This window comes from Pecten maximus, chromosome 16 (genome assembly GCF_902652985.1).
Source record: "Pecten maximus chromosome 16, xPecMax1.1, whole genome shotgun sequence".
Lineage (NCBI taxonomy): Eukaryota > Metazoa > Mollusca > Bivalvia > Pectinida > Pectinidae > Pecten > Pecten maximus.
This window is the reverse complement of record NC_047030.1, coordinates 23,891,072-23,913,433: the sequence shown is the minus strand read 5'-3', so window position 1 is coordinate 23,913,433 and position 22,362 is coordinate 23,891,072. Positions and strand designations below refer to the sequence as shown.

The 22,362-nt window shown below is 35.3% G+C and overlaps 1 protein-coding gene across 1 annotated transcript; it reads left to right on the top strand.

Annotated features, from left to right (window-relative positions):
* Nucleotides 1-4,995: 4,995 nt before the first annotated feature.
* Nucleotides 4,996-21,692, top strand: LOC117345248 (caspase-2-like). The gene is made up of 10 exons (XM_033908284.1): nucleotides 4,996-5,065; nucleotides 6,440-6,606; nucleotides 8,501-9,296; nucleotides 9,976-10,029; nucleotides 12,026-12,306; nucleotides 12,643-12,819; nucleotides 13,537-13,756; nucleotides 14,807-14,923; nucleotides 15,797-15,906; nucleotides 17,315-21,692. The coding sequence occupies exons 3-10, from the start codon at nucleotides 9,233-9,235 to the stop codon at nucleotides 17,447-17,449; spliced, it is 1,158 nt and encodes a 385-aa protein (XP_033764175.1). The 5' UTR covers nucleotides 4,996-5,065; nucleotides 6,440-6,606; nucleotides 8,501-9,232; the 3' UTR covers nucleotides 17,450-21,692.
* The last annotated feature ends 670 nt before the right edge of the window (nucleotides 21,693-22,362 follow it).

The following is a 22,362-nucleotide window of genomic DNA, read 5'->3' as shown; positions in this document are numbered from 1 at the left end:
TGAATTAATCCAAGCAGGCTGCAAAAAAAATATATACATTATTTTCCAACAATTGTGAACCAAGTTATACAAACTTTTATTAATCAAACATGTTGGGCCAGTTAGAAGCATGCGATGGGATGGGGGGTCTTATTATGGTAGGAAGGGTACCAATGGAAACCCACATGGTCGGGCAGGTGACCTCATAGTCCGAGTTTCCTCTGGCCCTGACACCAGACATGCATGGTGTCAGGCCCAGAGGAAACTCGGGCTAGTGACCTCGTAGCTTTTCAAAATCTTCTTAATCTTATACAACAGTATATATCTGGTGCGATATTGTGTAAATGTGTTCTCACCACTGCATATGCATGTAACTTAATTAGTATTCAGTTGATTGTTAAATATTGAGATTTATTTCATATTCATTACAAATACTGTTCTTTGGTCAGCATTCCTTTGTTGCAGATGTTAAAGCTATGCTAATTGGTCAATAACCTGTATTTCAAAGTCCATCACAATTAAATGTTAAAAGGTAAACTTATTGTTGTTATATTTTCAAGGATACATTATATAATTAAATTACAGGGAAAAGCACAGGAGAGTCTTACTTTACAATGAATCACTCTGATCTGTAAGAGTTACTTCCCTTCGTTTGACTAAGAAGTAACTGAATCGCAGATATATGATTACCACCTTCAACCTTCAAAGACTTTATGTATGGAAACTTATGCCTGGAAACTTACCACTGACAAAAGCTACTTCAAAATGTTTACAAGTGATAATCTCTACAACCGTGATTGATATATTTACCAGATTCATCCAGCACATTTACTTTACTTATTTCCCTAATTGTGAACTCCACAGAATTGTTCTAGATATTCATTCTTTTATCTTGAGAATACTTATCACCAACCTACAAACTAAGTATTGCCTATGGACCCAGCATTACCAAAGGAAACTTCTATGGAAATCTACCAAATTAACCAATGATGAACACGTATCCAAAACAGACCAACTCTACTACCTGAAAGTAATTTGTCACCACATGCCTGATATCTGCTGCTTATGTACATGATGTGAACTTTACCATACTTCCCAGGATACCTACGGAACTTTCCGTTGCAAGGACCATTCCTTCTTTGGGACATATCCTGACAGAACTTTTAGTACCTACTGAAGCTGTTAGATGTCTGATCAATTGCTATTATACTTTTCGCAGTTGCCTTTAACTTTATACCTCTAGAAATCACTTGAACATTTTCATACTTATCATGCTTTTTAATACTTTGTATCGTATACTTATTGCTTTATTATCATTTCTCTAAACACATCTTGTAATTTAGGCTCTTATACTACTCAACAAGGACTTAAAACTTTACAAATATCTACCTGATTCTTGTAACAATCTTTATGCAATTTAGACCAATCATCATATTGATGTCTTGTTGCTCCCTTACTACATGTCATCATGTTGTCCATTGTTAGTCACATGACCTCTATTGTTATTCAGCTTCAAAAATGTAACAGTCACACTAATAAATTGTGCCCTGATGACAGCCTGCCTAGCAGGCCGAAACATGTCGGCAGGATCATTTTCAAACCTGGACTCTGGAGTTGCTGCTCTTCTTCCATACCTTGAATGACAACATCTTTATGTGCTGGGTTTTTCGCCCCTTAAACAGCCAGGGTCATTTTGAGGTTGATCTCCTTGTGGTAGTTGGTGACTACCTCACTGAACAACATACTGGGTGCCCGTTGCATGCCATCCAGATCAATTTTCAGATGTCATGGGGGGCTAGATTAAAATTCGGTAAAAATGACACTCCCTGTACATCTCAAAATTTGCTATACACACTATAGAAGATCCATATACAATGTAGACTGTAACAAATTTTCAGGTCCCTGTGGAAACAACCATGACAACACAAACAGGCCCCTTTTTCAGTTTCCCAAGAAACACAAATCGACATGGTTAGGGAGCGTCAAACTATGACTACATACGACAACATCAGGTCCATTAGGCCAATAACCACATTGTTCTTAAATGCCTGGTTGTTTATTGTGAACAGATGATGACATTAAAATTTCCTTTTCATGTCGCCTTAAAAAAGTAGGTGACCTATAGGCATCACTATGGCTGCCGCACAGAGGTGTCCATGCGACAAAGTCGCACTTTCATGCCGATCTTCTTTATCACAAGTGCTTGCTTGGGGTTGCTTTTCAGTTCCGCAGATCAAAGGTCTAGGTCACTGTTACTAAAATAGAAATTTGTTTTCGTGTGATAACTTAAGTTCCCTTGGGTTGATTAAACTTAAACTTCATGCAGATCTTCCTTTCAACAAGTGCTTGCTTGTGGTTGCTTTTCATATCCAGAGGTCAAAGTTCAATTAAGGTCACTCTTACTAAAAATAGAAAATTTGTGTTACTATTAATAGAAAATCTGTTTCCATGCCATAACTTTTGTAATCATCCAACTTTCTGCGCAGGTGACACATCCACTTCCTTGGAATTCTGGTCTTCGCTCATCTGTTTATTCAGCGTCAATATTTTCAATATGACTCCAATACAATGAATTGTTATAACCAAGGTGTCCACAGTTTGTTGATAATTGTGCATACAGATGTATACATGTTATACAAGATGTGTTACAATGAATGACCTTAACCTACTTTCAGGGTCACTTGGGTCAAATGTATTAAACCAATTAGGTCACTATGCGCGTAGCAAAGTAATTTTGTATGTTTACGCAGGTAGAAAAGAAATTGGGTGCAGCTGCTCAGAGTCCAGAGGCAAAGTCCAACAAAATGTCGGAAGGAATCGAAATAAGGACAATTTTGGAAATGGTTTATTTTATCTTTAAGGTAGACCAGTACAAAGTAGGCGGATGGAATCCAGAAGAGATAGCACAGGAACATTGGCGCCCATATCTGAATAATCTGTATTCGTCCATTGAAAGACCGACTTTTTTCCTACTTTTCACTTCTTTGCCCTTCTTTGCCCTCTTCCTTTCAATCATTTTATTACAAAGGGAAACTACATACGTAGTCTAAAGAAAGATCAAAGAAGAACTTTCCGAGAAATGTTGATAACAAATTTCAACTGTCTAATTGGTTTTCCCAATCAGACTTAAAATTGAACGGACAAAACTAGCTGAAAAGGGACCCTTCACTTGCGCTTTCACAATAAAGCTGGTCAAATTGTATCGGCTTATTGTCTATTAGTGTTTTTTCTAGAAGAAGTGAGCGTTCACGCCAGTTTGGCCAGTAATAGGCGTCTACATTGTTAAGTATTTATAGAAAAAAATATATCAGCCCCTTCTAGTATAACGTACGAGTAGGGGTGTTTTTTTTTCTATAATTAATATATTAATTACTAGCCAGAAGCAGACGTCTGTGTATGAGGTGAAAAGAACTAGTAGACTGGTATGGCAGGAAATCTTTTTTATTGTACATGTCATAGAAAATAGTCCTATATCTTGAGACTCCTTGTCCAGACGTTGTTAGAAAAACAGCAATAACTTCAACGATTCCACACTGAATTAAGTCTTTGCAACATCATGCAGGCTAAGGGGGATTATGCCATAACATTGCTAATTCTGTATATCAGTTTTTTGCCGGAAGTTTCTTCCAAGTCCACAAGTGTGCATCTCACACCTTTCCTATTCCGTACATATAATAAACAGTGAGTAAGATTACTACCATATAATGTTGAACTACTTTATCAAAACAGTTTTTGTTTTTAGCTTGTTTTTTTTTTGTTTTTTTTTATCATGTTTAGGACTTGTAATGTTTTTGCATCAAAGCTCACTTTGAAGTTATCGAAAAGCTTCCAAGTTTATACTAATAATCTATCAAAAAAACTTCCAAGTTTATACCAGAGACCTATATATAGTATATAGGTCTCTGTTTATACTAAGCGTAAGTTTATATCTCGCATCCATTTAGAATTCTAAGTGTAGTAAAATTTAAAATTTTGAAATTATTTGGATTTAGAATAATCCCATATTTTCCGTTGGGCATCAAAACTAAATTTGTTTTGAGTTCCTTTTGGAATTGGTTTCAACTTCACATACATATACATGTATGGTCTTACAAACTGTTTATAAATATACAAATGCATCAATTTGATCTTTTGTGTCCTGAATGTTTATAAATGTTCGTGCAAGCATTTTGCATCTAACTTCCACCGGGGAGTTTCGTTATCATTTTGGTTTGTGTCTGACGCTGAAGGTTCTTGCGGGAGGAATAGAAATTTCTTAACCAATTGGATTTTACGTCTGTATCATATTAAGATCTTCGAAATTCCGTGTAATTTTCTTTATTTGTTTATTCATTTATTTATATTTGTTCGTTTATTTATTCATTCGTTTTTATTAAATTATTTATCTTTTTATCAAATTATTTTGCGAGTTGTGTATTTATGTGGATAAGATAAATATATATCATGCCAAGGCACTTAGCATCACTGAGGAGTCTTTGACCTAGCAGAAAGGTATCGGTTTAATTCATTTCGGCTTTACTGTAAGCTGTCTAATTCTGAATTAAAGATTGATTTTATCGTGTGCGTCGTTTTACTACAGCTACTGTATAGGTTCTTAATTTGAATCACCTTTGTTAAATCTACTGAATTTTATCATTTTCAAATACTGTAGATATAAATTAATTTCGGACTACGCCAAATCATTCGCTTGAACAAAAAATAGATCATCTAAGATACTTTTGTTTGATATACAAGACTTTTAAAATCTTTAGTCAGGGACCAACGTTTATGCAGACAAACCGATCCGTCAGTTTTTAAATGAATATTTCAAACATATATCTTGACGGACCTGCAAATGTTAATACAGGCCTTAAAAGTTTTTGTCAAGGCTCGTCTGAAAACAATTTAAAATCACCAGGTCCGTCTTTATTTCGAAAACGAACAACACCGGCTCAAGTGGTCTAACCGTTAGGACCGCAAGAACGAAAACGGTCTTGTAGCTAAAATGACACGAGTTATTTCCCTTGTCTCGCTCTTCGGTAACAGTGAGGCAAAAAAAGAGGTGTTGAGAAAATAGACGAAGTTTGGAAACTTGGGAAAAGTACAGGTGGGTCCAGTACAGGTTATTGAAGATTCAGAAACAGACAAACAAACAACCAAAAAGTTCACTTATATTGCAGCTTATCATTATTCAAACTGGATGAATGCGATCAGCGCACGCCCTATGTTTAATTTATGGACAGGCGACCGATATTTCAGTTTTGAAAATGGCGCTGTCTTTACACATGTGGGTCAAAATATTTTTCTAATGTAGAAAGAAAAGCTTATGTTTTTCTCTGCCAGACTTATTTTATCAAAATGCCTTTTATTATCAAACCCTTGCACATTTGATTACTTTTCAAAATTAATAATACAAAGGTGGCATATCTACATTGGAGTCCTGATCATGATCATGAGGGTCTGTTTACAGGGGGACAAAATGTCCCTTTTACAGATCCAAATCAATGAAAACATAATCATAGACCTATATCACAAGTATACGCCTACATGATTTCAAAACGATATGTAAAAATATCATAAAGAAAATACTAGATATGTATTAAAAATCTATCTTTAGTATTATAATCTGTATTAAGAATATTAATGCTGACAATGAAAGAATGTAAATCCTGTACATATTTTATGTATGCTGTCAAAATAAATAATAACATGAACATAAATCAAATGGGCGAGTTTCTGTTCAGTAGCATCCTATAGTCTCATCAACTGCCAACAAGAAATCATATGTATTAGGTATTTTACTTGGGCATCAAAACTCCAAACTCCATATAGATATAGACTCTTAACCGTTATAATTAGAGCTACATAAACCTAGCTAACACTAACAGCATATGCATGAGCCTATTCAAATTCTGCTGCAGAACATTTCTCATTGAATCGATATCCTGGATAGTGGATTTTAATGATTTTATTATAACTTGAAAATGGATAAGAATTAGTGTACTTCTTTCTTGATCATCTACAATCTAAATAGATTTTGAAATTAATCATCAGGGTAACCAATCCATAGCAGCGTGACCTATATAGCTAGAAAGTACCGGTAGATGCATGAAACAAAATTAGTACTGTAGTTTTAGTTTATGAATATAAATTAAACTGGAGACAAATTTACTGTGTTGAGATTATAATATATTGTGTTTAGGATTATTTATTACATTTGCAAATAAACATTTTACTTACTTTGAAACTGTGATGACAGTACTGCATACAACACAAGACTGTTTTCTTTTGTTGGTATTTAAATAATAGTGTAATATCACAAAAGATGAGTAAAGGACTTTTTTATCACTAATTTAAAAAAAAACAAAAAACTTTCAATTAGATGCAAAAATTGCAATATGTATATCAAAGGGTAAGTGATATATCATATACCTAACAGTCAGATGAAATGTTATCATTTCTTTGAAATTTCATTTCGTAGAAAATGACTGATACCCTGCAATAGAAGTAAAAATGGATAAAAAGCACAAGGAAGTTCTGCGAACAAGCCGAGCTGATCTGGTGGATAACATCAACATTGATGATGGACTTATCACACAACTTCTATCACGTAAAATAATCTCTAAACGGGTCGGCAACACAATACAGGTGAGTTCAAACTGCATTTTACCAGGTAACTAATAATTAGGTCATGGGATGTTCACAGTCGTATAATGAAAGTGTTCGGTTGATAACATTTGTGGTTAATATACATGTATGCAAATACAATGAAATCAAGGTGTGGACTGGAGGAAACAGAAAGCACTGTATCAATAAACTTAGCCTGAGTTTCCTCTGGCCCTGACACCATACTTGGACATTCTGACAGACATAACAATAGATGTCAGAATCTCAGAATGTCTAAGTTTGGTGTCAGGGCCAGAAGAAGCTCAGGCTGAAATAAACGCTGAAAGGTGGAGTGTCATTAGTACTCATTACTAAATAACATACTTGTACTTTTTATTTTAAAGAGCTCTCCTGGAATATGTCAAGCATATTAATATAGCAACACAAGTTTTGAAAACCGGTTGAATACTCCCAACTCTGAAATCTTGTGAAATCACTGGAAATACCTGATATTTCAGCAGAGTAGCTCTACCTTTATTTGTTTGACTTCAATTGTGTGACCACTGCCCTGTTACCAGGCATTTGCCTCTGAACTTAATAAGGCAGAGCGAGTCTTATCAAAAGATTGCCTGCTACATGTATTTCTTTACATTCTGTGTCTAGATTTCATTTGTATATTTATGGTAGTAATTATTGACATGTAAACTGTACATGTTCTTCCCAATATCTGCCTAAAATCAGAGTATGATGGTTAGTATTGGATTACCTGGAACCAGAGTCTTAAGGGTGAATCTTTAGTCAGAGTGGGTATTACATTTATCTATAGCCACTGATGTAAATGTCTTTTCTAATTCACTTTGAACTGTATACATTATTTTCAAAGTACAGTGCACTCTTTCTAAACCGGACACCTTTGGGACCACAAAATAAAGCCGGTTTGTAGAGAGTTCCGGATTGTAGAGATTCTACTTGATATCATCGTTGAATGCAAAAAAAAAAAAATAATAATAATAAAAGATATATTACAAAGAAGATGTCATTGTGCATTATTCATGCATATACAAACTTTGAATTGAATAACATAATTTAATGCAACACTGGCAATATGACATGAGACTATGTGTACGTTACATTGGTTGAAAACAATCACTGATTGTTGTTTGTTTTAAGAGGCCTTCCACCGAGTCCGATTAATCAACTGATCTGACACTTTCTACAAGTGCAGATTCCCAATCTGAGGAATTAGCCTCAATTTCTAATTGGTCCTTAATGTTGGCGGCTGTCGTGAGATCCATATTTGTTGATAATAGAAACGGAGTAATACAAAAGGTATGTCGTCACCATCATCTTCGACTTCCTCATCCGGGTACGTTCATGTAGTGAGGTCCGCGAAGGGGAAGCCAGCCAGCATGAAACATTTCTTAATTACGATACATTTACAAACATGTAACATTATTGGTATAAATTGACAAAAATGCATTCTTTATTGTACCTAACAACTGTTTAGGTGATTATCCAGCCGTAGCCACCTGTGGACAATGACGTTTAATGGTCAATTAATAATATACCTGTGCTGCAATTACAACTGTATAAACACTCGTCGGGAGCCCCTGAAGTTACCGCTACCAGGGAAACATCAATGGGACCGACACCGGTTTATACAGAGTAGATTTACTAGTATACAGAAGGAATGGGGCCTGAATATATGGCCGGATTACAGAATAGACAGCATCAGGATTATGCAGAGTTTATTTACTATAAATAAAGAAGGGAATTTTCGGGACCAAATTGTTTGGCCGGTTTTGGCAAATATCCGGATTGGACAGAGTGCACTGTATTTATAACATATTTCAGCAATCAAAAAAAAAAAAAATTTGCTATCTAAGAAAATTATAAGAAATATTTACATGATAATAATGATTTGGACTAATTCCAGGCTTGTTCAACTCCTGAAGCAAGGACCGAAAAACTTTTGGACGTGCTGAACGGACCAAACGCATTTCAAGGCTTGTGTGATGGTCTTGTAGCTACAGAACAGGAATACATTGTAGATTTGTACTTAAAATCCGATACAAGTGAAAAGAAAGAAGAAAAAGTTCAAAGTTCAGAGACAAAGTCTACACAAGACACAGAGGCAACACCTCAGAAATCAGATAATCTTCCAGAAAGCAGCCAAATACAAGGGTTAGAAAAAAGTTCAGAGAATGACTCTAGAGTACTTGATTAGCTGGCCCATCAGGGGTCTCAGTTCTAGCCCCAAGCAGATCCCAGTTTCAGTATGCAGCCATCATGCAGGAGAAGGGACCTGAACGTTTTAGTAATCTCCCAAAATCTTACATGGAGGATCCATATGGTTATGGTGCTGAGTCAGAAAATCGACTTCTGAAAGATCCGGAGTGGACTGGGTACAGCTCACATGGGTCGACTTGGAACACAATGCCAGACAAGGCTAGGTTTCAGAAATACCCATACATGATGCACCCTCCAAAAGGCATGATGGAAAAACCAGAGTATTTAGACAGAGAACGCGAAGAATATTTAAGCAGCCGAATCAGGTCTAAACACTACGTTACCAAGGACTCAATGTATAACCTACCAAACATGACTCCGAGGGAGGTTTTTGTTGCCCACCAGGGAGCAGAGTTCATTGGACAGATGCCGTCACCCCATGAGGACTATCTACGAATGCGACAAGGTGACCGAGAAATGTTATCAGCGCAACGATAGCCTAGGTATATGCACATTTATAGCAATTGTAGATTTTCAAATACTCAGTTATCCTGTAGTTCCCAGCTCTCAGGTTAAGTGTTATGGTAAATTAGTGAGTGGTTATATCACATCCATATTTGAAATTGGAAACTTTTTAAGTTATTAAAGATATTCATCAACAATTTGAAAATGATGATTGCCAAAGCTTGCAAAAATGAAAACTTCAATGACTGGTTTCATAAAATCTCGTATCAAATAAAAACTCAATTTAGATCCTATGTTTATGTATCATCGTCTCCTGACAGGGGAATAGCTATATTTCAGTTCAAAGATATATCATGTGTTAAAAAGGCTATTTTATAAAATAATGTGTACATATAAACTCTAACAAGTATGTACGTTTGAAATTTTGTGTAAACATAACAATTTTCAAAAGCATTTTTCCCAAAAGAACAAATATTCATGATAGAATAGATCTGAGTCAGGGTTTGCGTTGAAGCCATCCGAATAGCCTTTTGAAGAATAGAAAATCGAAAGGACCCCATTTTTTCTGGAAGCTCCATTCAAATTATTCACAGGGACCCCATTTTAGCTGAAAATGATTTTTTGAAATGCCCAGTGCAAACCCTGTAAGTCTCAAAAATCACCGAAAGAAAAATATTGTTTTGTTTTGCTTTGAAGAAATTTTATTATTTATTGTAGATGGTATGACCAAGCGACCATTCAAGCCAAATCAAGATTCCCATGACCACCCAGGTGAGTGAAGTTAGATGTCACACAGACTAACACAGGTCTGGAAATGTATTTTATGGAATTTTGCTCTTTGATTTTAAATTTCTGATCACAAATTGTGTCATGCTAAAAGATTTATGTGATACAATAACTAAAATATCAGGTAAAAGATAACAAAAATAAATATATTTCATAGTTAAAACAACTCCTTATATTGTTTCAATTAATATTATATGAATTTTGGTAATACTCTATACAACATGTACATTATGATCAGAAATGAAAAAAATGATGTCCTCAGAAATCTGATTTCATAACAATAATCGCACTTCCCTTAATTACATGGCATTGACTTTAAGCAATTTCAGATGTCAAATCACTATTTCTCAGAAAACTGAAGGATCCAAACATCTGTCAAATTCAAATCCAAATTTAGGAAGTCAAAAACATACTCTCAAGGCTCTACTGGATGCCCTGCTTAGGTATACATTTTTAGAATACTCGTATCCTTAAAATGAATTAAAAAATTTGTATGAATGGAAAGACAAATTACTGTGCACAGCATGATTTGGCTTGATGGGGCTGGCTTAAGCTCTCTTACACTAGTGTCTGTACTTTTTACACCCTAGTGTATTTACAAATACATAATAGACTTAGTGTCAGCCATCTTCACTAGCCAAGGGTCGTATTGAACACACTGAGGTATGGAGGATGATTATCTGTTTGTGTACAATGTAATGGTAATTATTTGACACTCATTGCGGAATTTGCCAAACTTTTCAAGCTGAGGAAACATTTGTGTCATCCGGTTTCTGAAGGACATTGGAAGTCTCATTAGTTAAAAGGTTTAGACAGATTCATATGTGTCGGTTAAGAGGGAATCATATATGTAGATGAGAGAGTTTCAACAGCTTGAACATTTGAGATTATTGATGTGCAACATCTCGATGGCCAAGTGGTTAAGGTGGCCCAACACTTTATCACTAGCCCTCCACCTATGGGTCGTGAGTTTAAAACCCATGTGGGGCAGTTGCCTGTTACTGACCCTAGTTTTTCTCCGAGTACTCCGGCTTTCCTCCACCTCAAAACCGTGTATGTCCTTAAATGAACCTTGCTGTTATTAGAACGATAAACAAAATAAACCAAACCAATATATTATTCATGCTGTAATTAATAAACTCTGTAATCAAGTGAAATGATAATGAAATATTCTTATCTGTATTAATGATATACTGTTAGCATCCTTAATTTGACACACTCAAATTTCAGCACGAAAACAAATTAAAATAGATTAGCAGAATGATAAATTAGCGCACCAACAATGATTGCCATAGATACCAATGTCGATATACTACAATTAGCACAGTCATAATTTAGCGGAATGCTTCTAGTGCAAAAAATGCTACAACAGGATTACCCCTGAAATGTGCATGTTTACAATAGAATATCTATATAACACCATCTAATTTGCAAAATTACTCTTAGTATGATTAACGTTACATGTACAATAATTATAATAATGTAATACAGTATGCAAGTAAATACAGTATTACACTAAAACTTTCTTCAGATGAAAAGGCTTGATACTTCTTATCATGAAGTAAATTGAATTCCCAAGTTCTCCCTGATATACATGTACACGTGTTTTAAAACCCTGTAATGAATTTCCGATAAAATAAAATATCTTATCTGATCCAGTGGGGTTCATTGTAAACAAGTTTTAGTCTAAGTTAGATTATTACAAACCAAAAACTGATGAAATCCATATAAACAGATATACATGTACATGTAACAGAGCGCATGATTAATTTAATTTAAATCACTGCCTCCGCTAAAGATCGAACCCGAGACATCTGGCTTACTAGTCTTACGCTCAACCGATCTAGCTAAAGAGAAGATTTCTCTAGCCGAGCGGTATATTGCGGCTAGTATTTACCAGAGTTACATACATGTCATGGAAGAAATGAAGACATTGTTGATATATTTTCAGTCAAATTGATCATTCATGTACATATTACAGGTGTCAAGCGGCTAAGAACAGAAGAAACCGTGATTTTACCTGCACGAGATGGGTCAGGTGGTTCTATCTGTGTACGAGATTCATCATACGATTCACGAGCAATTTACAAACCATTGCCTGAAATCTTCATGGTGGACCCATGTAGCCAGAGGAATGCCCGTGTCCCACCTATCCAGTCCATTGGCGAGTTTGATGACCCAGATATCGACCTCACTGATGGACCTGTCTCTGTGAATGTAGCTCTTTGTCAACGCCAGTTTTATTTGAGTCATTTCAAAAAGGTTTGTATACCCGGATACTTTTTAAACAGCTTGGGAATAAATTTAATCTATTTTTCACCTGAGATCTTCAGGAGTTAATAAAATGTTATTTAAGGCTCTAGAAATAAAGAAATTTTATACTTGTATGATGGGTGCAGGAAATTTCGTATGGTACTGGTTTGAATAAATCACTTCTTCGATCCTTCTTGTTTGATAAACCTGGAGTTATCCTGTATGGATATTTTCCTGGAATATCTCTTTATCATGATTTGTGTTTCTTAAAAGTCCTTTATTTAATAGAATCAATAATCCACAAAACCATGGTTAATACCAAGTTACACGTGTAAATTGTTGCAGTCTTATGCCATGCGAAGGATCCCGCGAGGCCAGGCTCTGATTATCAATGTTAATGAGGTGGAAGGGAAATTACCACGGCGGGGAACCAACATTGACAGAGACAACCTCCACAACTTACTCACGCAGCTTCATTTCTGTGTAACAGTATACAACGACGTTGACAAGCTCACTGCTGATGTACGTATTCAACCTAAAGTTTTAATTTTTTAACTATATATCTGTTCTTGTTATTTTTCCGTCTGATTTCTCTATCAAGCAAACATTGTCCCTCATAGAAATCCAAGTGGATCTTCACCACAGGAAACTAGCATTTTAGTAAGTTTCTGGTTTACTGCCTATGTGACTAAACCTATTGCTAGATTTTATCTCATCGACATAGTCAGTTTTCTGTTGAAGTTGATTGTAGCTTGATTTTGCCATATTTGTACATATTTGAATTGGAGTGAAAATTGAGAGTAAGTGTCTGTGACCTAATGGCGGCAATAGAAATATATCTGCTTAAAGTGGATAGTGGAACTCAAAATATGCTTTTAAATTGAGATTAAAAATATATATATATATATATACAAAGTGATTTTCCCTATGATGACTGTATGTTCTGGTCACAGGGGCTTGGCATGATTTTATAAATGAAAGTCCATATATATATGTATTATAGTGACTATAATACATATATGGACTATCATTTATAAAATCGTGCCATGCCCCTGTGATATCGTTTCTGGTCAATGTATCTAAGAAAGTGTCGACATCCTAGTTTGTGCTCTGCTCTTTATATATTTATTTTTCAATTCTCAATTGGAAGCTTTTCAACTTGCAATGTCAGCTTTAATCTAAAGCACATTTTCAGAATCACTGTTGGTTTTTACATTCGAGATAATTAATGACTTACAGGAGATTGGGAAGAAGCTGCAGCAGTTTTCTTTACTAGAGGATCACGTTCAGGCCGATTGCTGTGTGGTGTGCCTTCTCAGTCACGGAGAGGAGGGCTACCTGTTCGGAACTGACGGAAACAAACTTAAACTTGATGATATATTCGCTCTGTTCGACAACAACAGTTGTAAAAGTCTCATTGGCAAGCCAAAAATTTTTTTCATCCAAGCTTGTAGAGGTGGTAAGTTTAAAAACTTGAGATTTTAATTTAATAGGGACAGATTTTATGGAATTTTGTTTCCATAGAATATTTTTGGCCTTATTTCAGCAAGGCTTAGAGCTATTTTGAGAAGCACATATCCCTACCAAATGTATTATTTTACAAGAATAGATCCATAGAATTTTATCAATCATAAGCATAGAACAATACCATGAGCAGAAAATAATTGGTCCTGCATGGATACTGGCATCTTCGCTAGCCAAGGCTTCTGATTACGTTACACTACACGAACCCTTGGCAGATATAGGCGTCAGTTCTGGCCCTCTAGCGGAGATTCAAAATTACCACTCTTTACGCTTGAAATTTTCGACCAATCAAAACGAGCGTTACCGATTTACTTCATCTGTGATGTTAACAAACACACATGGAGGCTTGTGTCATTTCGATGAGATATGTGATCAATGACTAAATAGATTTATCAAACACTGCGAATGTTCCCCTAAAGATTGTATGTCTCTGTATATAGGTAAAATGCAATGACATAGTCGACATTGTAGCTCTGTACTGGGTGCCGCAATTTTTGTTTACTGCGAAACAAAGCCCGAGTGTAAAACGCGATTTCATTGGGTGCCCTGGGATTCCAGGGCGCGACGGTTTGAACACGACTATATCCGCCAAGGGTTCGTGTAGTGTAACGTAATCAGAAGCCTTGGCTAGCGAAGATGGGATACTGGCAGTCTGGTGCATAGTGCTTCATGCAAAAATCTTTTTGTTAATTGAATTTAAATTCAGTTTTTGTATAGCATAAGAATGATGACCATGACAGAGTTTTTGAATAGATTTAAAATGATAATCAGTTTTTGAAAAGGATAAGAATGATGATAAAATTTCAGTTTTGAATAGATTTTGATTGATGATTAATGCTCTTGAAATATGTAAGATGAGTGTCTTGTTTTTAACTTCTTTTAAGAGAAGATTTCATAGAATATTTCTTGTGTTGGGAAGAGGTTCTTTATTCCAGTATCTGAACATGTAGGATATATGAAATGAAAAATCTTTGTTATTGTCTAGGTGCGTTAGATGAAGGTGTGGAATGGAAACAAGCGGACGAGATTGACGGCTCCCATCCCAGCATGCGACAACTTCCAACAATGTCGGACATGCTCATCTGTTATCCAACACAGTCAGGTAAACATCTTAACAAGAGATGTAGATTAAAATGACAAATGTACAAAAAAGACACTTTTAGGACCAGGGCCTGTCTCCTAAAATTACAAAACAAACTTAATATAGGAGGGATGGTTCAAAACAATGGTCTACTCCCTTCATGTCGGTGAGACGAAACCTGGCAATAGGTAGAGTCATGTAGGTGGTAAATCCACAACTAAATTATGCCTATAAAAAAAGACTATAGTCGGTCAGATGAAACCTGGCAATAGGCCAAGTCATGTAGGTGGTAAACCTGTAACTTAATTATACCGACGGAACATTGACCTAGTTCGTAAACCAGTGATTAACTAATATATCTTAAAAGGTCTGAGTTTGTAGCCCAGTTTGTAGCCTTATCAGGATTCATTTCTATTTATTTCCTTGGCCATTGACTTATTTTCCTTTTTGTGGAAGCTTTGTAAAAACAGTCTATGGAAGGTCATTTGACTATCACCTGTCTACTAAGGCCTTATGATTTAGCCTGAAATAAGTAAAATGTGAGTGAAATGAAAACAAAAAGTTAAAATTCCTGATCATAATTATATTGCCTTAAAAATAAATTATTAATCATACATCAGTTATTGGTAGTTAGTGACGTACCACACTGTGTAATGAGTTATTATCAGGACTGTAGATAATTTTGATTGGTCACAAGCTAGAACAGACCTTAATCCAATTTTCTCAAATTACATATTTTTTCATATTGCTATTCTAGATATTTAAGACCTACAGATACTACAAATTTCATTTTCTCAAATTACATATTTTTCATCGGACTATTATTAATTTTGGAGACATACCGATACTGCAAATTTCTTCATTTTGACAAAGTTTATTTTTGTTTCATGACAGGATATTATGCTTGGAGAAACCGTGAACGTGGGAGTTGGTATATTGAAGCCTTAGTGCAAATTCTAATGAAGTACGCCAAAAACGAGGATATGTGTACCATGCTAAACAGGGTAGGTCTGCTGATTGTTAGCTCACCTGGTCCGAAGGACTAAGGTGAGCTTATGCCATACCGTAGCATCTGTCCGTCCGTCTGTCCGTCAACAATTGACTTCTTCTTCATAACCACAGATCAGAATTCGACCAAATTTGGTCAGAAGCATCCCTATGGTGTGGGGACTCAAAATTGTACAAATGGTGGGGCTGACCCGCGGGGGTCTGAGGGCCGGGCCAAAAGGGGTCAATTTGGCTCTATTAATATAAACGACTTCTTCTCTGAAACCAAGCAAAGGATATTGCTCCTATTTGCCTGGTAGCATCACTATGGGGTGGGAATTCAAAATTGTACAAATGGTGGGGCTGACCCCCTGGGGGCCAGAGGGGCAGGGCCAAAAAGGGTCAATATAGCTATATTGATATTAACGACTTCTTCTCTGAAACCGAGCAATGGATATAGCTCATATTTATCTGATGAAGCAATACAGGCCCTCTGGGCCTCTTGTTGATGTAAAATCTGGGAGGGGGAGGGGGGTATTACATTAAATGTGAAGGACATACATTGTGTGATGATGATAGTAAGTCTATACATTAATCTGGGGGGAGGTACATAAATGTAAAGGCCATACATTGTGTGATGATAGTAAGTCTATAAATTACTCTGGGGGTAGTACATTAAATTTGAAGGATATACATTGTGTGATGATAGTAAGTCTATACATTAATCTGGGGGTAGTACATTAAATTTGAAGGATATACATTGTGTGATGATAGTAAGTCTATACATTAATCTGGGGGTAGTACATTAAATTTGAAGGATATACATTGTGTGATGATAGTAAGTCTATACATTAATCTGGGGGTAGTACATTAAATTTGAAGGATATACATTGTGTGATGATGATAGTAAGTCTATACATTAATCTGGGGGTAGTACATTAAATGTGAAGGACGTACATTGTGTGATGATGATAGTAAGTCTATACATTCCTTTTGTTGCATTCTAACCATACTCCCACCACGAAGTGATTTAGGGGTATTGATTTCAAACATTGTCTTTCTTTATCATCAATTGGTAAAATAAAGTGAAAATCTGTTATTATTTTGCATGCAAGTTCTTTGACAGCCGAACATCAATGCTCTGCAGTCAAATTTGAATATCACAATTATAACTTTTTATTTTCAAATTCTGTCATTTTGTTATCACTATCTCTAGATTGAAATTTCCCTTCAGAAGGTTTTTGCAGAGATTTTCAATAATATGATAATAGGGTGCTGAGAGTTTGAATCAATGTTTCAGAGAGCGGGGGTGTGAAACATTAAACAAAAATTCAATTTCAGTTTAATTTCCCATTTAACAACAAAGTTGGAATAGAGATATGCATATCTGACAAGCAGTTCTCAAATTCATAAAATATTTTGCAGGTGAACCAGTTGGTTTCAAGAAAGATATCACGCTGTCCCCAGATCGAAATGGATCAAATGTCGCAGATGTCGGAATACAAAAGTACACTGCGAAAACCTCACCTCTTCTTCTTTCCTGGAATCGGATCTGTGTGACCTTTGACCTGTAATCCAGAGGTCATTGAGAAAAGTTCTTCCAATCTTTTTTAACTGTGATGATCAAGAGTAAAATATTGTATCATGATATTTAATTCATGATCTTAACGATTTGTTAGTCCCATTGGTCAAAATTTCATTCTTTTTCATTGATAAAGATATATCCACTTAAGTGTGTATTTTTATAAAGAGATGTAGTTAAAGTCCCTATAAAGTTGTGATAATGCTACATTTTGTATGTATCGACACTCCCTACCCGGGTCAGTTTTTGTTTCTCGGAAAGCTGAAAAACGGGCCTAGCTGTCTGTGCTGTCTTGGTTGTGTCTTTGGGCAAGACACTTAACCCTAATTGCTCAGGATGGCATGCGATGGGCCTCCCTCTGTTCAGTGAGGTAGTCACCAACTACTACATGGAAACCCGACCTCAAAATGACTCTTCCTGTTCAGGAGACGATAAACCCAGCAATCATTTTTATACCTAGGCGATGTGACTTGTTAAGTAAAACATTTGTTGTAAATGTATATTAAAGTTGGCTCATGAATTCTGACTTCCTTCAAAGAAAGTCATCTAAATTATGTAGTTCCAAAATTGGCGCTCTAATTTTCAGCCTTTATAAGTATTTATGAACTCTGATAGAGTAAGATTGATGTATGATTACGATGACAAGGCATACCATTAATTATATAAAAAAAAAAATACAAAACATCAACGAAATGAAAATTTGATATTCAGATAAACATGTTCCCTGTAATATTTTTTCTATGTAGATATTTAAATATATTTCATTTCCTCTATATTTGTTTTGACTGATTCAGTGATTTGAGAAAGTGCTCACAAATACTTGTTTACATTCAAATGTAAAAATTTAAAGACAATTACACTATAAAAATTTATAATTATTTATAACCTTTGTCTTTACCTTTGTACGTAGCTAGGAAATAATCCTTTTTGAAGACTCTGTTAGTGAAAAAACAATTGATTATTGCAGTTTTATTTTTTATTTATTTTGATAGTCTGATCAATTTTAGTTTAAGTAATATTGTTTTAGATGCAGGAGTTTGAAACACAGAATTTGTATAATTAGAGTTTAATTTAGAATTTTTATGCTTTGCATTTTAGTGTTACATTTTCCGATAGGAATTACTGTGTACGGTATACCTACGGTTTCATTATTGCTAGGTCTGTAGAGTAACCATTAGAAGTGATCACTATCCTGTTATATTTATGACTCTCCTTACTGACGTGAGAGTGAAAATATCCATGCTTACATTTTGTTTGATCAGCAGTAAACTGAGTTAGTTTGAAAATGTATTGTTGGAAAAACCAACTATAGGAACTTAATCAAAAGTTTTCTGCTATTATGTGAGATTTATTTGTGAAATGAATCAAATGAAAAATGCTGCCATTTCAGAAAATGACCCTGTACAGAACTTAAATATCAACTTTTAACAAGTTGGAATTAATATTGTGATCTTTATTAAACTTTTTGTTTAAAATTTCCCAAAAACAGGACTGTTTCCTTGACAATAAGAGTGAAACCTGACTTTACCGACCTTGTCTAGGTAATGTGTCGGATAGGACAGTGTGTTGGTGAAGACAGTGTCAGCAATAGTAGTGGGGCATGTTACCGTTCTGGTGGATATGGTCAGATGTTACAGGATGTTGTTATAGTCAGTGGTCAGTAAAGTCAGGTTTCACTGTAATAATTTTACCGTATTCAGTGTAATAAATGACACATACCCTTACAAATACATCCCTACATTCTTTTGTTGGAAAGATAAATAAATGTGGCCTCTTATTTACATTTCATTATATCTAAAAATATCTTTCTCTCTTGCTTCTCAGCCTGGATTACCTGGTTACATGAAACTTTTTCCCTGTAAATGATTTATCAAAGATATTTATGCCCCTGCCATAAAATAGAGGTGCATAAAGTTGCCCATGTCCGTCCCATCTCCTCATGTCAAGTCCTATGGTATGACGATGCATCCCGTCCCCCCTCACACCGCTTCCCGTCCTATCCTGATTCAATATAAACACTTAGCAACTTCATACTTTTGACCCATTTTTTTGTCAAAATTTATTCAATTTCCATACGTCAAGCTTGAGTATACTTCAGACATTGCTGTCTTTCAAGGATTTTAAGGCCAAGGCCAGGGTCATACTTGCTATATATAGAAAATCATCAACTGATTCAATTTAAACTCTAAGCAAATTCATTCTTTCACAAATTTTGGTCAAACTTTATGTAAAGGTCACATGGCAGCAGAGGTATTTATGTTGTTTTTTCTTAATTTCTTTTTTTGTTTTGTTAGTACACATTTCATTTATTGTGTCAAATAGGGTATTGCTATACCACAGTATACTATGCTTTCAAAGCAGAATAACAGGATATTTTGCTTTAAATGGTAACAGTTTTAAATGTTTAAACTGTCCGACATAATCTGTGTATGAAATATATGATTGTGTTAAGATTGTTGTCTTCAAAGATAAATATATATATATATATATCATGTATAAACTTTATTGTGAATAGATAATACTGATTTAATTCACATGTAAATAGATAATAATGGATCTATTATAAAGGAATTAATATAACAGAAACTTAGATTTTATAGAGAATATTTAAAATGTTTATGTGCGGTTGTTCCACACATCCTAACTGTTAATCATATCGTTGTTGTCGGGGACTGTAACCGACTTGTTACAGAGATAATATCCTTTCTATAGCCGATCAGTGTCTCGCTAAAAGAATTAAGATAGATTTTTTAAATTTTCTTTGAGGAATGGCCATATTGTGTTCAAATATATAAACAATGTCTTAGAATTCTAATACTCAGAGTGTATCATTGTAAGGACAAAACTGAAAACTGGATTAGGGAAAGAGGGTTTAGTAATCTAATTAGTGTTTTAATGAGAGAATCTTCATTAATTCTTATCACCCTCAAAATATTGTTAACGCTACACAGGGGATAGGCGTGGACCTATGTCACAAAAAAATGATTGTCAGTTGAAAATTAGCCTATCCCGATTATGTAATGACCCTTCCCTCAACTATATATCCCTAACCGCAAGTAAATGAAGTCGTAGGACGGGTCATACTCGGGAGATGATAAAAGTTAAGGATATGTAGTCATGGGATGGGTCATTCTTTGGAGAGGCTAATTTTTCATCTGACAATTTTTTTTGTGATGTACCGTAGGTCTGTGCCTACCACTTGTAGTGTTGCAGTACATATTTTAGTGGTGATCTTAATTAAGCGACTTTTGCATTGAAAATCTCCTAAATCATGGTTTGGATAACAGTTTACTGTTTTCTACTGCAAGAACTTTGAGGCATTCAAATTCATCATCTCCAGCCATAATCTGTTTCGATTCAGTTATCAGCTTAAATTTGAGTGCACCAAAATAAATGTTTTCACAGTATTATAAAAAAAGTTTTTCTGCATTAAATTGTTTGTGTAGAGAATCACAGGACATTGACTATAATTTGTTTTTGATTTTTTAGCTTTATGGGTAGATCAAATTTCCTAAAACAGAAGTGTTCAAGTCAACAATTTTGTTGTAGAATTACAGTGAATATTAACATAAAGCATACCATAACTTTTATATAAGTATTTAAGATGTACATAGTGTTTACACTTCTGTCTGTACCATTCCAGCTGTGTTCAGAGTCAAACTTTTTTGTTGACAATTGTTAAATATTCGACTTTACCATGTACATTTAAATTTTAATCTTGTCTTTTTGTGTTCAGTGTTTTTAAGATTGACAAATTAAGTCAAGACTGGGCCCTATGTGTTCAAATATACATTTTATCTACTTGTTAAAGAATCATGATTATTACTTGTTGATTAGTTACTGCGGCTGTTTGTCTGTCTGAAATCTGTTCTTTCGTATGAAGATCGACAGTGGCCGTAGATTATTTTGTCATCGTTTATACATTGATAAAGTTATGATGTCATTGTCATTGTCTCATCCACCATCATGATCCCAATGTCATATCTTATGTAGTCAGTGTTGTGTTACCTTTGACTCTGATGTCAGTGTTGTGTTACCATTGACTGATGTCAGTGTTGTGTTATCATTTACTCTGATGTCAGTGTTGTGTTACCATTGACTGATGTCGGTGTTGGTTTACCATTGACTGATGTCAGTGTTGTGTTACCATTGACCCTGATGTCAGTGTTGTGTTACCATTGACCCTGATGTTGGTGTTGTGTTACCATTGACTCTGATGTCAGTGTTGTGTTACCATTGAACCTGATGTCAGTGTTGTGTTACCATTGACCCTGATGTCAGTGTTGTGTTACCATTGACTATGATGTCAGTGTTGTGTTACCATTGACCCTGATGTCAGTGTTGTGTTACCATTGACTATGATGTCAGTGTTGTGTTACCATTGACTCTGATGTTGGTGTTGTGTTACCATTGACCCTGATGTTGGTGTTGTGTTACCATTGACCCTGATGTCAGTGTTGTGTTACCATTGACTATGATGTCAGTGTTGTGTTACCATTGACCCTGATGTCAGTGTTGTGTTACCATTGACTATGATGTCAGTGTTGTGTTACCATTGACCCTGATGTCAGTGTTGTGTTACCATTGACTATGATGTCAGTGTTGTGTTACCATTGACTCTGATGTCGGTGTTGTGTTACCATTGACCCTGATGTTGGTGTTGTGTTACCATTGACTGATGTCAGTGTTGTGTTACCATTGACTGATGTCGGTGTTGTGTTACCATTGATTGATGTCAGTGTTGTGTTACCATTGACTGATGTCAGTGTTGTGTTACCATTGACCCTGATGTCAGTGTTGTGTTACCATTGACTGATGTCGGTGTTGTGTTACCATTGACTCTGATGTCAGTGTTGTGTTACCATTGACTCTGATGTCAGTGTTGTGTTAC

Bases quoted from the DNA above. Each gene is read 5' to 3' on its own strand.
- LOC117345248 (XM_033908284.1), top strand. From the start codon at position 9,233: ATGAGGACTATCTACGAATGCGACAAGGTGACCGAGAAATGTTATCAG. The intron at 12,820-13,536 runs GTACGTATTCAA...AATGACTTACAG, and splicing joins TTGACAAGCTCACTGCTGAT to GAGATTGGGAAGAAGCTGCA. The intron at 14,924-15,796 runs GTAAACATCTTA...GTTTCATGACAG, and splicing joins CTGTTATCCAACACAGTCAG to GATATTATGCTTGGAGAAAC.